The following is a 17,816-nucleotide window of genomic DNA, read 5'->3' on the forward strand; positions in this document are numbered from 1 at the left end:
GTTTCGCCCTTAACGAAATTAGTCAAGTGTAAGAATTTGAGATATCAGGGATAAGGGATCAGGTCCTGATGGTATTCCGCCAATATTTTTGAAAATGTGCAGAGATGTTCTTGCCAGACCACTTAGCCTTCTTTATAACAAATCATTACAAGAAGGTGTTTTTCCAGTCAAATGGAAAACGGCTTTTTTAACCCCCATATTTAAGAAAGGTTGTAAGAGCGATATAAAAAATTATAGACCTATCTCTAAACTTGACTGCATAGGAAAGTTGTTTGAGTCAATAATATATGACTGTCTATTAGCTCATGTAAGTAAATATATTATCACTGAGCAACACGGGTTTTTCCCTCGGCGTTCCACAACAACCTAACCTTCTCGAATACTCCCAGTACATCCGCGATAGCATCGAAAAACGTTTACAAGTAGATGCCATCTACACGGATTTTTGCAAAGCATTTGACTAATGAATAAAAACATCAAAATATCTCCTGTTTGCCGATGACCTTAAGTTGTACAAAAAAATTACATCATTAGAAGATTGCACCGATTTGCAAAAAGACTTATCATCACTTCTTGAATGGTGAACACTAAATGATTTATATTTTAATGAAAACAAATGTGCCGTAATTTCATTCACAAAGAACATTAAAAAATTCTCAAACACATATCACATTAACAATATCCCGTTACTAAACACAACTTCAATCAAAGACTTAGGCGTGACATTTGACTCGTCACTTAGCTTCAATAAACATGTAGATACAATTTCAAAAAGTGCATCACAAGTATTAGGATTAACGCTAAGAATCACAAATTGTTTTAAAAGTACAGAATATTAACTTTAACATTATATAAATCAATTGTGCAAAGTATTCTCGAATACGCATCAACAATTTGGTCTCCCAATAAGGAAGTTGAGTGAAAAATATTTTGACTTATAAAAAATATGTTCATGTAGATCAAAAAATATCGATTCTAAATATATAAATATATTTCTATATTATTATTCTTACAATTAGTTAAACGTTCTTGAAAAAGCATTCAATAGCAATATACTGTATACGCTCCACGATTGGTCGAAAGAATTCTGTCGTCACATGTGTCGTGACTTGTACGTACAACGGAACACCTATGGTGCATCTCTTTCTATTACATGAGAGATGGTCGATTTAGATGAGAGAGGTGTATAGGCCAAAGGTTTATTTGGGTTTGTCAAATATATGTACGTATTTGTTATTATTATTATATGAAATGGATTTCTAAAGATACATATTCGTATAGTGCTTTATAATAATATGTTGTTTATTGCATAACTTAGATGTTTTTATTATTATACATGTCACAAAGCATGTGATACACTTCAGGCCGCCGGCCGCTCAGAAAAGTCTCACAGTGAACTGGGCTGTAAACCGTTATTTTACTTTTGGTCTTTACTTTTCTGCGCGGTGGTCCTGAATTCGCGCGGGGAACGTCAACAAGTAGCGACGGCGATACCGTACAAGTACCGTATCGGGCGTGAAAAGCAAATATTCTAACTTAAAATATTAATTTAACTATGAAATCTTAATCAATTTTCTTTTTTTTTTAATAACATCAATTATAATAGACGGTTAACATTGGTAAAAAAATTACTGGAATTCCTTGTTGAAGAATTAATTTTTTTTCCATACATAATGCTTAAGCGACGTGGTTTTCACAGTTCTAATGACGTCACACTACACCCCGCCTGTTACCGCTCGGATTCCGCTCGTTTTGGCGGGCTTAATAAAATTTAAACTTTGAGAATTAATTTAACTATGAAAACAAACTTAAAAAAAAAAAAAAAAAATACCAGTATTTAAGTTTGAATGCGAACATTGATAAAAAAAAAATAAAAAAAATGGACTCAACTTCCTTATTATGAGATTCATGATTATAGGATTGAATCCATACAAAGGAAACTAACCCATTGCTTATCGTGAAGGTTTATCTGGTCAATTTGGAACATATAATGACCGAATTTCGCACTATAAACTACACTCACTAACGGTCAGACGTAAACTTTCTGACGTACTGCTTCTACACAAAATTATACATGCATCAGTTGATACACCAAACATTTTATCCCAAATTAACATCAATATACCATCAAGAAAATCAACAAGGAGGATGAAAGACATTTTCTACATTAAAGCACACAAATACAGGATATTTTTCCCCTTTACCCATTCTTATTTGTTATTTACTTCTGCATATTTTGCTTATTCATTTTGTTATTATTATGTATTTAAACATCCATGTATTTAAATTTTTGAGCACCATGCCTGTTTTATGTACTTAAATAAAAATAAATAAAGTTCACCAGGGTTGTCATTGGGCATGTGGCTATGTCTTCTGGTTCTACTGTATGTCTCCCCAGGTATCTGAGCCTAGTTCCCATCAGGGCATGACATTGGCACCATAGGTGAGTTGGAGTCTCTTCATCCTCTTCACATTTCTTGCATCTATCAGCGAGTTTCTGTCCATATCGAGTAGTTTCTTGGTTCGTCTAGGGTCTGGTCCTTTTATGAGTACTTTGGATTGTCTCATTCCAGGTGCCCTCTCCCATTCTTTGCGGTGCTGGGATTTGACCCACCTATCAATATGTAATTTTGTGTGGCAAGCTGCTACTCCTACGGCCGGCTCGGATCCTACAAGTGGTGCTTTCGCCCCTTTCCTTGCTAGTTCGTCAGCCCGCTCGTTGCCCTCAATACCTTTATGTCCTGGTACCCAGATTAAGGTTATTTTAATGACGTAAGAGTTGATAAGTAGTTTTATTGCTTCTGTAGGAAGATTTCTTCGGACAGACTTGAGTTGTCATAGGTGAAAAAAACCGGTGCTTACAGTCCTATTTATTTTTCTCTTTTAAACGAAAAGTCTGAATCTAAATTGATACCGAGAAGTTTGACTGTTGTTTTTGGGATGATATCGCTGCCGGAAATAGAAATAGGTGAATCGTCTATGAAATGTTGACGTTTGTTTGTGGCCGCCCAGAGAAACTTAGTCTTAGATGGATTTATTAAGTATCGTATATCCCAAATTCATTCACCATTCGATTCACCAGTTTCCCGCTTTAACAACAAATTTCCGAATGCTGTGTTCCGCGCTGCGCTGACCACAAATCTCCCCGAAATTATATCGTAGGCCAAATAATAATACTAACATCGAGAAATGAACTTAGCGATATCGGAACTAGCCGTTTAAATCTAAGGTGATTTTAAAATGGCAAGTGATAAAACATTTGTAAAAAAGTTAATTCTAAATAATCTACGGGAATCGTAGATCCCGTACACAAACCACACTTTTTTTACTAGTTGGTGGTTTTACTTAAATATTTCTGAATCAGGATGTTGAATCGTGGAGTATGGGAATACGTAGTTATATTGCATGTTTAATATTAGAATTAATTAGTTTGTAAATGAACAACTACTGCCAAGTAGCGACGAAAGAGTGCAGAAGTTTTGAGAGTTGTGACATATCTCTGGGTCTGTAACAAGCTCTCTTAAGCAGTGGCGGCTCTTCTAAGAGGTTCTTTTCGTCAATGACTCCCAAAATATGCTGCAATAGTTATTACATACATAAAAAAAGGATTTAATAAACTACCCGATTATTAATTTAGTTTTAATATTCGTGTATATTCTTACGGTAATAGCAGGTTCCAGTGCAATCTAGCGTCCAAATGAGAAGCTACTAGTACATACTGTGGGTCCCCCCAAATTTTGTCCCCAAGCTATCTCCTTTATTTCTCTTTGCTACACACACAAATTAGGTAAAAACTATCTTGTCTGACGTATGCTAAGTATCATACAAAATTTATTTTAAAGGGGTTTTCGAACATGACCGCGGTGAGATAGAGCTATCTACGACCTAAAATTATTAAGTTGTGAAAAATGTCAGTCGAAAGTTTTTTGTTTGATAAATGATAGCCATCTTGAAATTGAATATTAGATCGCAAAATTATATTTATCATTGTTGACGTAATTTGTAATGGAATAATTTAAAATGTCAAATTCTGTGGATATCGAAAGAAATCGCAAACAATTCATTGAATCATGACAAACGTATTTAAATAAAGTGACAATTAAAGAAAAATAAAGAGGTTAAAAACAAAAGTTATAATTTTTATCAGTGCATTTGCGGGTGCAATAAAATGAATGTATAGGTACTTTTGCCTTCATTGTTTACTTTTTAAGTCTACTGATAAACAATGGACTGAGTTTGGAGTGAGTGATAAAAAACTTTGAATGTGAAAAGATCTTTAAAAGAAAAAAAAACATTAATTACTTATATGTATGTGTAAATATTACATAAATAATCTTAAATTAAACAATATTGTACTACTGGCTTCAGAATAATTACATACATTAGCGTTTTTATAATATTCACTACCCATTAACAATATGTTTTAACATTTCATATTTATTATTTTCCACTTCTGGACTCCTAGAGCCATAATATTTTTCACTGCAGTTCCTTATTGTCAATCAATGTGACAATGTGGATCAAATAAACCAAGCTTAGATGCAATAGGAAATTGAACTCGAAATTCCACTTGCACGGCAAGATATCTTTACCAATTTCATTATTGAACCATTTTTCAAACCTGTCACATTTTGCCATTACGAATATTTCGGGAGGCAATAATCTTTATTTTGTGAGCGAAGGTTCAAACCCAAAATAAATCGCCACTAGATGGTGTCTGGGAAACATGTAGATACTTACATACATACTTTGGCAATGCAAAGGGATTGACAATAATTATACCGCTTCAAGGACTGCTTGACATGGCTGCTGTTGAAGGCATAGGAGTAATAGAATTGATAGAATAAAAGAAGGTTTAATTATTACAGAAATGCTTTATTATAATGTTCATAATAAGTAGTTCATATAATATAAATGTTAGCTAAGACAACCTAAAGGGTGTTTGTTTGTTTGTTGTGTAGACATAAGTGTCCATACTTGCTTGTTTGCTAGCTTGCTGTACAAACTGCCGCACAATCTGTCTGTCTGTCTGTGAGTGGACAGTTGCCCGCCCCAGCTCGCAGCCACAACCGCCTACGCTAGCTAGGCCTACCACTGTGGCTCTTACTGTTTTCCAACAATATACACTGCGGACATGACACTTCACAGTCTTTCGTATTAGTAAATTAAACTTTAGATTTCATACATTTAAGGTTACATATTTTGTACAGCCATATACAACAATTTTATACCATATTTAAAAAAATGGGTGATTTCGCTAACCTGTCTGCGGACTGAATGATTGATTGGTTTGTTTGTTTGATTGACGTAAAGGGTAAATTACAAATGTGCAGGTTTGTTTGTTTGTTTAATCCTAAGTGACCGCTCCGGGGCAATCAACTGTCAGACGTGGGACACTACGCTAGTCGACTCATCCACTGGCCGCGAGCCGCGAGCCACGAGCCACTAGCCGACAGCCACTAGGTGTGGAACGGCAAGTCCAATCAAACTATAAGCGGAACTTAAATGCAAAATGAATAATCATAATTCAAGCAAACGTGTGTTTATAGTATTATATTCCAAATGCGCAATTAAAACTAAATATGTATACGTGTAAGAGTCGCTGATTAAAATGAAAGTTTGCCATGACGAGGCTAGAGAACGTGGCTAAGTGCTCACTTGGAGATAATATAAAGGAAATAAGTCACGTTACACCTCTTAGTTAGGAAGCTACCATTACCATACCTAAGGAGAGACCACGCCGCTGCTTCCTATTGCTTGGGGTCCCCTGCTAGGTCCCAGCTAGAGTCTAGTCTAGAAGCTACTATACACCGTCACATCTCATGGTTCAGCCTAGGTTAATATTTATACGTCTGGTCTGGTCCTCCTCTGAAGGGGGAACCAACGTGCGCTCGGACACAGATATATCTATACATGAATATTACACTTTACAAAAACACGGTTTTTCACTTATATAATCCAATATGTAAACTGTATTTTAGTTTAGTTTTTATTTTTCTACAAAAATGAAAAGTTTCGTTAATAATGGTTAGGATTTACACGCTACTATTTTCAATAAAGGTATTTAATTTAAAATAATGAAACTTTAGTTTTTTTTTCTATACATCAGTCGGGGTGCTGTGAGCTCTTCTACCTGCGTATGCCTGCTACAGAATACAACCCAACTCCTACGGAATACGGAACACGGAACACTGAACACTGAACTCTGGACTTAACTAACAGATCTGATAAATGCGTGGGTGTGTTCTGTAGTACTGTAGTACTGTAGACTGTCACAAACAAAGTAGGGGAGAAATGATCTGCGCACAGCCGAGTGCGACTAAACCAACACGCTTCCTTCTTCTTCTCCGTCTCCTTCTCCTTCCGCTTCACTCCACATCCAATTAGCCAGCCAAAATATACAATTTCATTTAATTACAATGAACACTTAAAACACCATCAATGTTTGTTTGTTTGTTTACAATAATAACCTATAATATGTATATGTTACTAGTAATATGCTAATAATAAGTATAATAACACAATTAGCCTAGACTCGAGTCAAACCTATAAAATACCAGATGAGAACTGAAGCGTCCGCGTCCACATCCGCCTACAAGTGCTAGTGCTAGTGCAAGTGGACGCCGCCACCTCCTAAAGCTAGCGCAATCTTATTCTTTTGTTATATTAGGGTAGGGTTACTACTAACATTTGTAACTGAATCCACTTGACGAGGGGAGAGTGGGGTGGGTGGGCACTTGAGAAGGCAGGCTGACCAACTTCCCAGCGGGTGGGTGGGTTAGTTAGTTTGTTTGTTTGTTTGCTTGTTATGATACAAAAGTGTAAAATCACTGTCAGTTGAGGTATCTGTCGGCTGGGAACAAACATTCAATACGGCAACATCTAATCTCATTTGTAGATATCGGTGGACCAATACAATCAATGCTGTGTGCTCGTTTGTTTGTTAGTTAGTTAATTTGTTTGTTTGTTTGTTTGTTTGTTTGCTTGCTTGCTGTGCACTTGCTGTGTGCACCGCCACTGAGTGACCGCCATTAAATAACACCATTTTACAATACATATAAACATTACTTACATGTCAATCAATGCACAATCAACTTAATATACTACACGTAGACGTAGACTACCATCTACCATACAAAATGTAATTACATTGCTCTTATAAACAAAATTACGCTCAAAAGTGTTACACGTTAACACTCCATACATACCATTGCATAGTACACAAACAATAGTTATCTTTACAAACGTAATCACAAATTAATCATTTTCGAAATTGACTTATTGCGAAATTTTCACAATTTCATATGTTAAAAATACTCAAAACGTACTTTTGTTTAGTAAAAAAATAAAAGTGCAAATACATATTACTGAGAAGTCTTATTGTGAGATTACACAATGGATACTAACTAGGAAATAAACAAATTAAACCTAAATAAATGAAACTTACAACTGCCATCCATTGGACTGAATCAACACTCACACTTGACATCCAACAGAAGCTAGAGCTAGAACTAGTCGGGTTGGGTCGACTTATATATCTACTAACTGTGGATTGGGATTAAACTTAGGATACATTCGGCTTAATTAGGATTGATTCCCATTTTACAATTGTCATCAAGACATGATCTGGCTTCGACCAGCTAAAAAGTCCACTGAATAAAAATTATTTTTATAATTAAATCTTACGTGTTTATATAAAATTAAAGAAAAACATATTCCTATTCACATGATAATGGAAATAATACTTAAAGAATGATAATCATTGTAGGCATGATGCAGTTAAGTAAGAAAATAAAATAATTACAATGATTACTCTAGATAAAGAAAAGAAAAAATAAATCACGCAGATTTCATTTCCGCCATAATCGTAGAGAACTCATTACATTCATAATATATAATTAAACACAAACGAGGACTTCCTCGTATCGCCTGAGAGAGTTGCTCACTTCCTTAGAATCCAAAGGAAACCAAGGATGGTTTGCATGGTCATCATGGAAAATCTCCTGAATTAGTCAAATTACAATATTGGCCACAGTTGTTTGTATGTTTGGGAATGCAGTGGTTGGTGTTGTTTGTTTGCTGCCTAGAGCACGGTGTTGGGGGGAGGCCCGATGGGGCCAAGGTCGGCGGCCGCCTTCATGAAGAACTTCTCCAGCTTGGCGATAATGTGCTTGCCATACGTGTACTTGCGCAGCGAGGACAGGTGCGGCCGGATCTTATGCATCAGCACCTTGCGCTGCGTCGGCTCCGACACGTCAATCATCTTCTGCACTACGTAGTTGGCGTACTGGTCCTTCATCATCACGTGCAGGGCGCTGCAACAAACATAAGAATACCCTCAGCGTTAGTGCCAGTTAGAGCCACTTGACAACACCCACTATAACATGGGATACTAGAGCAACTGACTCGACAAGGTTACCCACAGAAGCAGAAAGCATGGAATGACTCCTTTGTCCTGAATCATTCATACAAACTGGTACTCACTTCTTGTGATGCTCTTTTAGTGTAGAGAATAATAGAGACTAGAATAAAGAGTACTCACTTGTCGTTGAACCCGCAGACCTCATCAATAAGCACGGCTCTCTCGGCGCGTGTGGCGTGCGTGACGCACTTCTCCACCACATTGCTGGCGAACTTGTGCTGCGACAGTGGCAACACCTTCCCGCGCACGCCGGCAATCAAGATGGCCTTATCTTCGGCAGCGCCGTGCTCTGCAACAATCATTGGGTCTCAATTAGATGCTAATCAAAACCACTTTTATTCGACCACTGATACACAATAATAATAATAGTTCATTTATATAGCGCTCTTTACAATCTAACATTATTTAAGTGAAATGTGCAATGGATATAGAAATCCAGAAAGAACTCAAGATTAATGTCTGTTCTGCGCAAACAGAGAAATATGTTATTTGACAGTATCATCTTCACTTACCCAGAACGTGCTGAATGACATAGTTTCCATACTGATCCTGGATGAGCTGTTCCGTGTGGGAGTGGAGCTCGGCCAAAACTGGAGCAACCTATAAGTTATATGACAGGTTAAAATTATGCCGTTATGGTCTCGACTATTGAAGGTATGTGCGATACGCAGCAATAGTCGCTACCTGAATCTGCACTACATCAAACAATTGGCATTTCAACTTGAATTTTAAATTTTAAAGCATGTTTATTACAACAGAATGATGATTTCTAAATTTATTGTAATCTGCATATAAGTAAACTTTCAAAAATATGCTGGGTTGCACTACATCCTTCTTTAGCCAACGTTTCAGATAGCATTACAGGGTCCATCATGAGGGATGCAGGATACATTGTGCAGGACACATCTGCCCCGATAATGATCACTGTAATTCTGTCTGAAATCTTGGTTGAAGAAGGAGGTAGCGCAACAAGGCATATACCCCAAAAATAAATCACTTTAATACTTTTGGCCGTGAAAATCTTAAATCACATCTAATTTTATCTTGATCAACAAAATTTACAATACCAAACAGAGTGTGTACATGAAAGTTTTTACACCAAACTAAATATTTTATTTTGTCATTTACGAGGTATTGTTTTTCATGTCTGTATGTATGGTGAAACAATAATTAATTGATATTCCTGGAATGATGGGTTTTGCACCAGACGTAATCTGACAACCTCTGCAGTGTTATTATATGAGTAATTGACTGGTCGGAAGAGTGCAGGAAATGATATTATTGCAGGTTGCGGTTGGTTAGTAAGTGAGATATATAAATAGAATGGAAGCGAGACTCTCTACCTGCTCGGGGGTGCAGTGCTCAAGGATGCGCTGGATGACGCGGCAGCCGTAGGGGTGCGTGCTGAGAGCGTAGACCTGCCCCTGGAAGGCGTTGATGACGAACTGCAGTGCATGCGGCTCCACACACTCGATGCACTTCTGCACTACGTGGTTGCCATTCTGGTCCTTAACGCACTTGAGCACGTGTCCATCCAGTTCACGCACCACCTCCTGCTGCTGCTCCGCCGGGATGGACTCCAGCGCCTTCTGGATCACGCGGCACCCATACATCTGCAGCGCCAGTGATAGCACGTGGCCACGCAACTTCTGGGCCAGGGTTGTCTTCTGCTCCGGAGTGCCAAACTCAAAGAACTTCTGGATGACGTAGTTGCCAAACACATCGGTCATTAGATTGTAGGCGGCTCCCAGGATCTCGCTGAACACTAGTTGTTTGTCCAGCGCTGTCGCTCGTTCCAGTTTTTGTTGGATAAACCTGAAAATAGAAAAACATGTCTTAGAATATTGTCACTTTACCTAAACCTGAGTTTTAAGAATAATTAGTAAGATTGTTTATCCCAAGGGATAGTGTAAATGCAGTGTTCCAGTCCGCAGTCCGGAATTTTTACCAGATGTGAACATCTCATCGGCGGTCACAGCAACTTACCCGTGCCTCTCGCCTAACCCGCACCGATACTTCAATCCCCGCTGCCGCCACCATGCTCGCCGTCACCTTCACCGGCGCCGTTATAGACGTCTGTCGGCCATATGACCTGTCCGTGTTTCGGAAACTGAATCGCCCACAACCATCGCCCTTACAATCATCTGGCAATTTCGACAACCCCCGCTGCACCGTCCCCGTGCCCTTACGTCCTGGGAAGGACGAAATCGAACTGAAGCCGCGCCTTTTGTCTTCTGCCGATATGAACTAATTACAAACAATTATGCAGTGAAAAGTTTATTGTCTTTATAGTGATAAGATACTTTTTGTTTCAGAGTTAAGTTTTTTCATTTGGACATCTGGAACAGTTTTGATGGCGTTAGGATTAAGTTAAATATTGTATTAATTTGTATGTTAGTGCTTTATACCTAAGTATCAGCATGTTAGACTAGATAAGCAGTTCGTAGAAGGGAATGGCCGACACAGGTGACCAGATACGGAGAGGGCGTGTCAGGGTGTTCCAGCACTACTGTCTCCCAGAATGATTGAATGTATGTTGCAGTATGAATGTGTAAGTCCGAGAATAATGTGGATCAGGTTCAAATCGGTTTGACAAGGGTGTTTCTTGTTGTTTGCTATGCCCCTGTCAATTCTGAGGGTGACGAAGAGAAAGATGATTTTTGGACTGGTGTGAATGATGTAATGAGACTGAAAAATATTAATGAAAGGATTATAATGGCAGGCGATTTGAATGGGTGGGTGGGAATTAGACGTGACGGATTTGAATCGGCCGTAGGTATGTTTGGGGATAAAACCTCTTTCGCGGTTGGCGCTCTAAAGTGAAAACGGTAGTAACTCCAACAAGAGTCAAAATAGAAAAACTGCAAAACGATAATGTGAGAAGTAAGTATATGAATTGTGCAGAGATGAGATTGAATGAGAAGAAAATGGATGGTCGAAGCATAGACGAAACATGGAATCACATAAAAGTGAGTCTTTGTGAATCTGCTAGAGAGGTTTGTGGAATAAGTGTGCAAAGTAGGAAGAAAGGTGATGCATGGTGGGATGATGAGATTAAAGCAATGGTCTCAGAGAAGAAGAAAGCATGGTTATTGTTATGATGCAGGGCTAGACTCCTTTTGTTTTAATATTTTATTCATTAATTTATTCTGCATCATCACATTTATCCTCGCCGATTCTCTAACCTAGTTAGGAACTGGGCGATTGTCGCGGGTATTGGTTTTGGTAAAATTTCGAATCATAGTTTAAAATTTAAAATCTGTACCGGGCGGAAACAGAAAAAAAACAAAAACACTTCCTTGCCTGCAGAGAAACCAGAGGGTGGGCCTGATCTCTCGGCAGACGACAGTCACAGTTTTCCGGAGTGAAATTGTTTGGGAATGGTTTCCCTTTAATCGGAGTGGCGAAGTCTAATTTTATACGCGGAAATTGCATAATAAAATCGTATAAATGGTGTAAAATACGAAGTTCCATAGTGGAATTAGTTCCGTGGCTCGTTCGAATATTGTAACCACGCGGCATCATGAATCGCAAACGGAGTCAGACGTGTGATCTGCTTGAATCCGACCCATCCTTTATGGGATGAAGAAGCCAGTGGCTTAAAATATTGTGCCAGGTTCCCGGAAACCTAAGGATAGTATTCTTTCTCGCGGTTTGGCACTACGCCGACCGCATTTTCACCAGGGCCGTAGGGAGGCCTATTTTTCCTTACATAAAGGGAATCCTCGCCAGGATACACGGATGCGACCGCGGGCACCAGATTCCTCTTCCTCAGTCGCCAGATTACCAGTTTCCTGCCACGGACAGTCGCCAGGAGGCGGAACTGACTCTTCCTCTTGCTCCGTCTGGAGCCCCCTGGAGCTCAGCCTGATGAGGTGCTGCTCCAGCTCGAGTAGGATGTTACTTAATTAGCTAGATAGATAAAGCGTGGTCGGAACCTTGGGGGTAAGCTTATATCTAGCTTTTATTATATTGTTTTCGTTATAACTCACACGGTAGAGTGTATAGACTTGTATTGTATTCGAAATAATATACATTAATGTTACTCTAAACCTTCTTTCCTTGACTCTAAATTACACATTGTAACCTGACACATTTCTGGTTTCGAACCCAACCCCCTGAGAACCCTGGGATCACAAACATTCTTGTGGGTATCTAACCCTCAAGAATTGGCGCTTCCAGTACTGGATAAAGTTTGTGATTCCACATTCATTATTATAACCTAAAATGTCTGGTGAGTATTGTAGGGTGCACGTAGCAAGTAACCATAGCAACTACTCTACGTAGCATTATGTCTGATTGTGGCTAGCAGTGCTTCCAGCAAAGAGAAGGATCGAGCGAAAGAAATATATAAGAAATGTAAGAAAAAAGTAAGAGTTGGAGTGAAAGAACGAAAGAAACACCTGGAAGAGGAAGAAGGAATGAAAATGACAAACCATTTCCAAGAAAACATTAAGTTGCTTTGGAAGGAAGTCAAAAGGTCCGGTGTGGCCCAGAAAACGGAAGCATGAAAGTGATAAAATCGAAAGATAGAAAAATTTTGACGAATGAGGAAAAAATAAAAGAGAGATAGATGAAGTATTTCGAGGAAGTCTTCGAAAGCGAAGTGAGTGACAGTGATTCCAGCGGCAAATCAGATATGAATGATGATGGACTGAATGTTACCGAAATTAGCATGGATGAGATAGAAAGATCAATCAAATGTATGAAGAATGGTAAGAGGCTGTCGGTTTCGACAATATTGCTGCTGAATATTTTAAAGGAGCCGTATAATTCTCACATGGTTGTGCAATCTTTTTAACCAATGTTTAAAGGAGGGTTACACGCCTTTAGATTGGAAAAGGGCTCTGATCATGCCATTATACAAAGGTAAAGGGTCACGTATGGAATGTGGGAATCATAGGGCTATTAGCCTGCTAAGTTCAGTTGGCAAGCTGCATGGTAGAATTTTGATTGAAAGGGTAAGAAAGGAAACAAAGGATAAAATATGGGATGTGCAAGGTGCTTTTATGAGTGGAAGGGGGTGCATGGACCAGATCTTCTCATTGCGTATGCTCACCGAGAAGTTTCTGGCAAAAAACCAGAAACTTTTCTGTGCCTTTGTATATCTACAAAAAGCATGCGACCGAGTCGACAGGAAAAAGCTATGGAAGGTGTTGTCCAAGTATGGAGTGAATACGAATCTGGCAATTGCGTCTCTGTATGAGGGAAGCGTTGCATGTGATAAGGTGAACCGTGGTTTTACGGGGTGGTTTGATATCACAAAAGGTGTTAAACAAGACTGCATAATGTCACCGTAGTTATTCAATCTATACATGGATAATTGTATGCAAGAATTGAAAGAGGTGGGATTGGGCACGAATTTGAATAATCTGAAAGTATGTTGCTTGTTGTATGCTGATGATGCGGTGCTGATTGCTAATAGTATGGATGATCTGCAGTCTCTCGTGTCTAGGATGAACAAAGTATGCATGAAGAATGAGTTAATGATGAATGTAGGCAAGTCTAAAGTAATGGTGTTTGAAAGAGAGAGTACGAAAACAGTGTGCAATATAGCTGTGAATGAGGAATACTTGGAGCAGGTGGATGAGTTTGTTTATTTAGGAAGTATGTTTACGAGAGATGGGAAGGCTGAAAGAGATATTGAAAGAAGGGTAAATGCAGGTAACTCCTTTAATGGAGGAGTGAACGCAGTTGGCGCTAACAAAAAATTGTCCAAAGAAGCGAAGTTAGCAGTCCACAATGGAGTGCTAGTACCTACCCTAATGTATGGAAGTGAGGCATGGAATCGGCAAAGAAAGGATGAAAGTAGATTGAATGCTGTTGAAATGAGATCCCTGAGGCGTATGTGTGATAAAACCATGTATGATCGTGTGAGGAATGTGGAGATCCGCAAAGAGTGCAAGGCTGATGTAAGCGTAATGAAATGAGCGAAGAAAGGAGTGTAAGGAGAATATACAATGCAAATGTGAATGGTAGCAGAAGTCGGGGACGCCCGAGGAAGACATGGCACGACCAAGTGAATCAGATACTTGAATCGGGCCATGTCAAGAGTCAGAATAATTGAAGAGTATGTACGAGAAGATGTATGAATATGAATGAGGCAAGGAGTGTGCCAAGACAGAGTTGTTTGGCGGTCTGTCCTCTCTGCTACCCCTGCGTGGAAACGGCGTGATGGTTAGTTAATTAGTTACTCACATCTTATTCTCTTGTAAGCAAACCATCACTGACTAAGGACAAGTGGAGAAATGGAAGACAGAAGTCTAGTAGGTAAGGGGTGAGGTGGCGTTACCTAGAGCCGTGCTGGTCCTGAGAGAACTCCACCATGTGATTGGTGAGGTCGCGCAGGGTGAGGTTGGGATAGCGGTTGTTCCGGAAGTCCTCCAGCAGCCCCGAGCGGCCGGGGGGCTTGTCTCCCCCCACCACCATGGGGGTCACTCCCGCCGCAAGGGACACATGCTCTGCAAATCAAATAATAGAGGTTAATTTAAAGGGTACATTTATATACTATAAAGGTAGGACGGATTTTCCAGAAATTTAAAACCACAGTAAACACACCTGAATAGATTTTCTATTGAAGTTACATAATATATTTATGTTTTAGTCCAATATTTACATTGATAAATAATGAGTTGAAAAAAAACATACCTCGCACGCCTGTCATGGCTCCAACTCCGCTCAGCTTGCTAAGCAGCGAGGAAGAAGATCCAAACATTCCATTTGTGGTCAGTCCTTGCGCCAGACTGCTTACCGCCCTAAAACGATCATCAATGTATTATACTATGACAACAACAATATTTAAGATTATGGGTGTTGCTACTTAAGCCAACATTTCCCACAGACTCACAGTGTAATTAATCATCGGAGACCAAGTGGAGCATCTACACTGCAAGGCTGCCCGAAAAGTTGGCCAAGGAGGATTCCCCAAAAGTTAACACAATATTATTGTAGAAACAATGAAAGGAAGGTATGTATTATGAACAGTAAATTTACACATTAGTGTTATATGCACCTGCGTGCAATTGATTCATTATTGTTGAGTGTTTAGTTAGTCACATGATTTTTATGAAAGAAGACGGCAACACTAACAACTTAAATATATAATATTATTATGTACACTGTTTGCGTTTTTTTTGGTCAATATGCAAGTTGCACAATCAACACAACTCTTATGAAAAGTCAAACAAACTTGCACAAATCAAACTAAATTTACAAATAATAATAAAACCATGGAGAAAAAAAACCATCCACACCTGTACAAAAAATTACCCAATCATGAAAATAATTATTGTAATTCATACCTCTTAATGGCTTTTGTAATTGTTTTCAGAAAATTAACTTTCTAATAAGGCAAATAGTCAATAATCTTGAATCAATCAATCTAAATATACATGGTGTCTGGAAACTCGTAGTAAAAGCGAGAAACTGGTGAATCTACTAATCACTACATCTACTAATCATCTACTATCTACAAATCACTATAAATCTACTAATCGTTTGGACTCGGTTTTGTAGAATAACTTTTTTTGATTACAAGAGTTTTCATTTTCGAGTGAATCAAGTCCCTAGTTGGAATATTCTGGGTCAAATATGATTAAAAAAAACAGTCCTGTAAACAGTTTAATGTCTTAAAATGCATCGAAGCGCAGCGTACACCCGACTCCAAAAGATTTATTTTACCCTTTAGTTGCCAAAAAAAAAAGAAGAAAAAAATAATCTAAATACTCAAACCGGGAAAAGAAAGTTTATTTGAGTTCTGTGGGTGGTGTAGATTTACCAGTTTCCAGCTTGTATTACGAGTTTCGGGACACCGTGTATATCCCATGAATTGTGGCTTCTAGCATCCTTCACATTTTTTGCAAGAATTATGAAAATTCAACAACAGAATTGACTTTTTTCTGACAAATCATTTGCATATTATATTGTGATTCAACCTAAACTTGAATTCCCTCAAAACATATATTTACACTTATGTTTACTTTTTATTTAATTGCCATTCATTTTATAAATCCCGATTAGAAATATTATTTCTTGACATTATATGGGTCCTCACATGGTATAAATATACCTACTTGGATTATCATGAGACCTTTGTGCATATATTTTTAGTGATTTGGATACTTAGAGTTAGTTTTTAGTGATTTGGAAATGGGCCTGAAATAAATGGGCCTAAAATTGCAGTGGCGTGCCTCGAAATATATATTTTTTATGCAATTCATTGTTTTTAAAATGAATATATGAATGATGATGGGGGGTGGTTGGATACTGACCTGTACTTGGCCGCCTCAGCGCCGGGGGCCGCCGACACGAGCCGCTGAAGGCCGGCCTGCGCGCCCAGCGGCGGCGAGAGCGGCGCGCCCGACACCCACTTGCCGCGCGCGTACTGCTCCAGCGCGCCGGGGCTGAAGGCGCCGCCCGCCGCCGCCGCGCGCTCCAGGCTGTCGCGCCGCGCGCCCGAACCCAGCGTCACGCCTACATCATACACACTTATTTACAACACGCCACTGGACACTGCCAACCCTCAACCGGCACCCCACCAAACAAACAAACAAACAAACAAACAAATGCAAAGGGGACAGAGGACTATGTCATCCTCAACTGTATTAAATATCTCGTACAGCTGAAGGGAGTGGGGGGAAGGATTTATTTGTCTTGTTAAAATAAGGTACAGGTGCTAAGGAAATACAGTAATACATGATGGTATGACCAGGGCATTTCGACTATAAATTAAACTTTATATCTTAATTCCAAATTCCAGAGGAATACTTCAACCTCAAATTTTGTATACATCTTTAGTTCCATTTCAAGTCGAATATAACTCCTCGATCTAGTCCCCCAATTTTAAAATACATGTAGATATAATCGAAAAAAAATCCCATTAAAAGCATAAACTGTAATTACTTGAGGAAAAAAATATTAAAACTCTTAGATCGAAGAATTATATCAGACTTAATATTTATGTTCATAATTGTAAATGGTATTGTAGACAGCACTGATTTAATTAACATCATTGAAATTCATATACCTAGGAGAGCTACTCGATTCAAAATCCCGTTTAAATGTAATCATTTCAGGACTGAGCATTTCAAACACTCGCTTGTACCTAGATTACATTAAATTAAATTCAATTGTACTTTAATTAATTGTACAATAATAAAAAATAAAAATAAAAAGTTAGTAATAGATACGGAGAAGTAGCGGACCTGCATGGAAGGTAGGTACATGAAGGCTATACTATAACATCTAAATAGTTTAATCCTAAAAAATGCGAATAATAATAAAAATATGGACGTAAAGTTTAAGATATTATATGAATAAGTACAGACTGTATAGCTAATAATTATGTAGATTAGTTTGTATGTAGACTAATATTCACATCTAAGTAAATGTTTTA

General features: G+C 38.5%; 1 protein-coding gene across 8 annotated transcripts in view; it reads right to left on the reverse strand.

The window, feature by feature from the left end:
• Nucleotides 1–4,854: 4,854 nt before the first annotated feature.
• Nucleotides 4,855–17,816, reverse strand: part of pum (pumilio) — a 419,525-nt gene continuing 406,563 nt past the window's right edge. For 7 of the 8 annotated variants that reach the window (XM_089647469.1, XM_089647470.1, XM_089647474.1 and 4 more), the window contains 7 exons: nt 16,693–16,894; nt 15,071–15,177; nt 14,715–14,883; nt 9,766–10,237; nt 8,935–9,022; nt 8,543–8,711; nt 4,855–8,315 (listed from right to left, as the gene is read on the reverse strand). In XM_089647469.1, the coding sequence (XP_089503595.1) occupies nt 8,084–8,315; nt 8,543–8,711; nt 8,935–9,022; nt 9,766–10,237; nt 14,715–14,883; nt 15,071–15,177; nt 16,693–16,894 (1,439 nt within the window). In that variant the 3' untranslated portion in view covers nt 4,855–8,083. The remainder of the gene's footprint in view (nt 8,316–8,542; nt 8,712–8,934; nt 9,023–9,765; nt 10,238–14,714; nt 14,884–15,070; nt 15,178–16,692; nt 16,895–17,816) is intronic. The other variant, XM_089647473.1, reaches the window with a different exon arrangement.

This window comes from Hesperophylax consimilis, chromosome 26 (assembly GCF_061612785.1).
Source record: "Hesperophylax consimilis isolate HC1 chromosome 26, BYU_Hcon_1.0, whole genome shotgun sequence".
Lineage (NCBI taxonomy): Eukaryota > Metazoa > Arthropoda > Insecta > Trichoptera > Limnephilidae > Hesperophylax > Hesperophylax consimilis.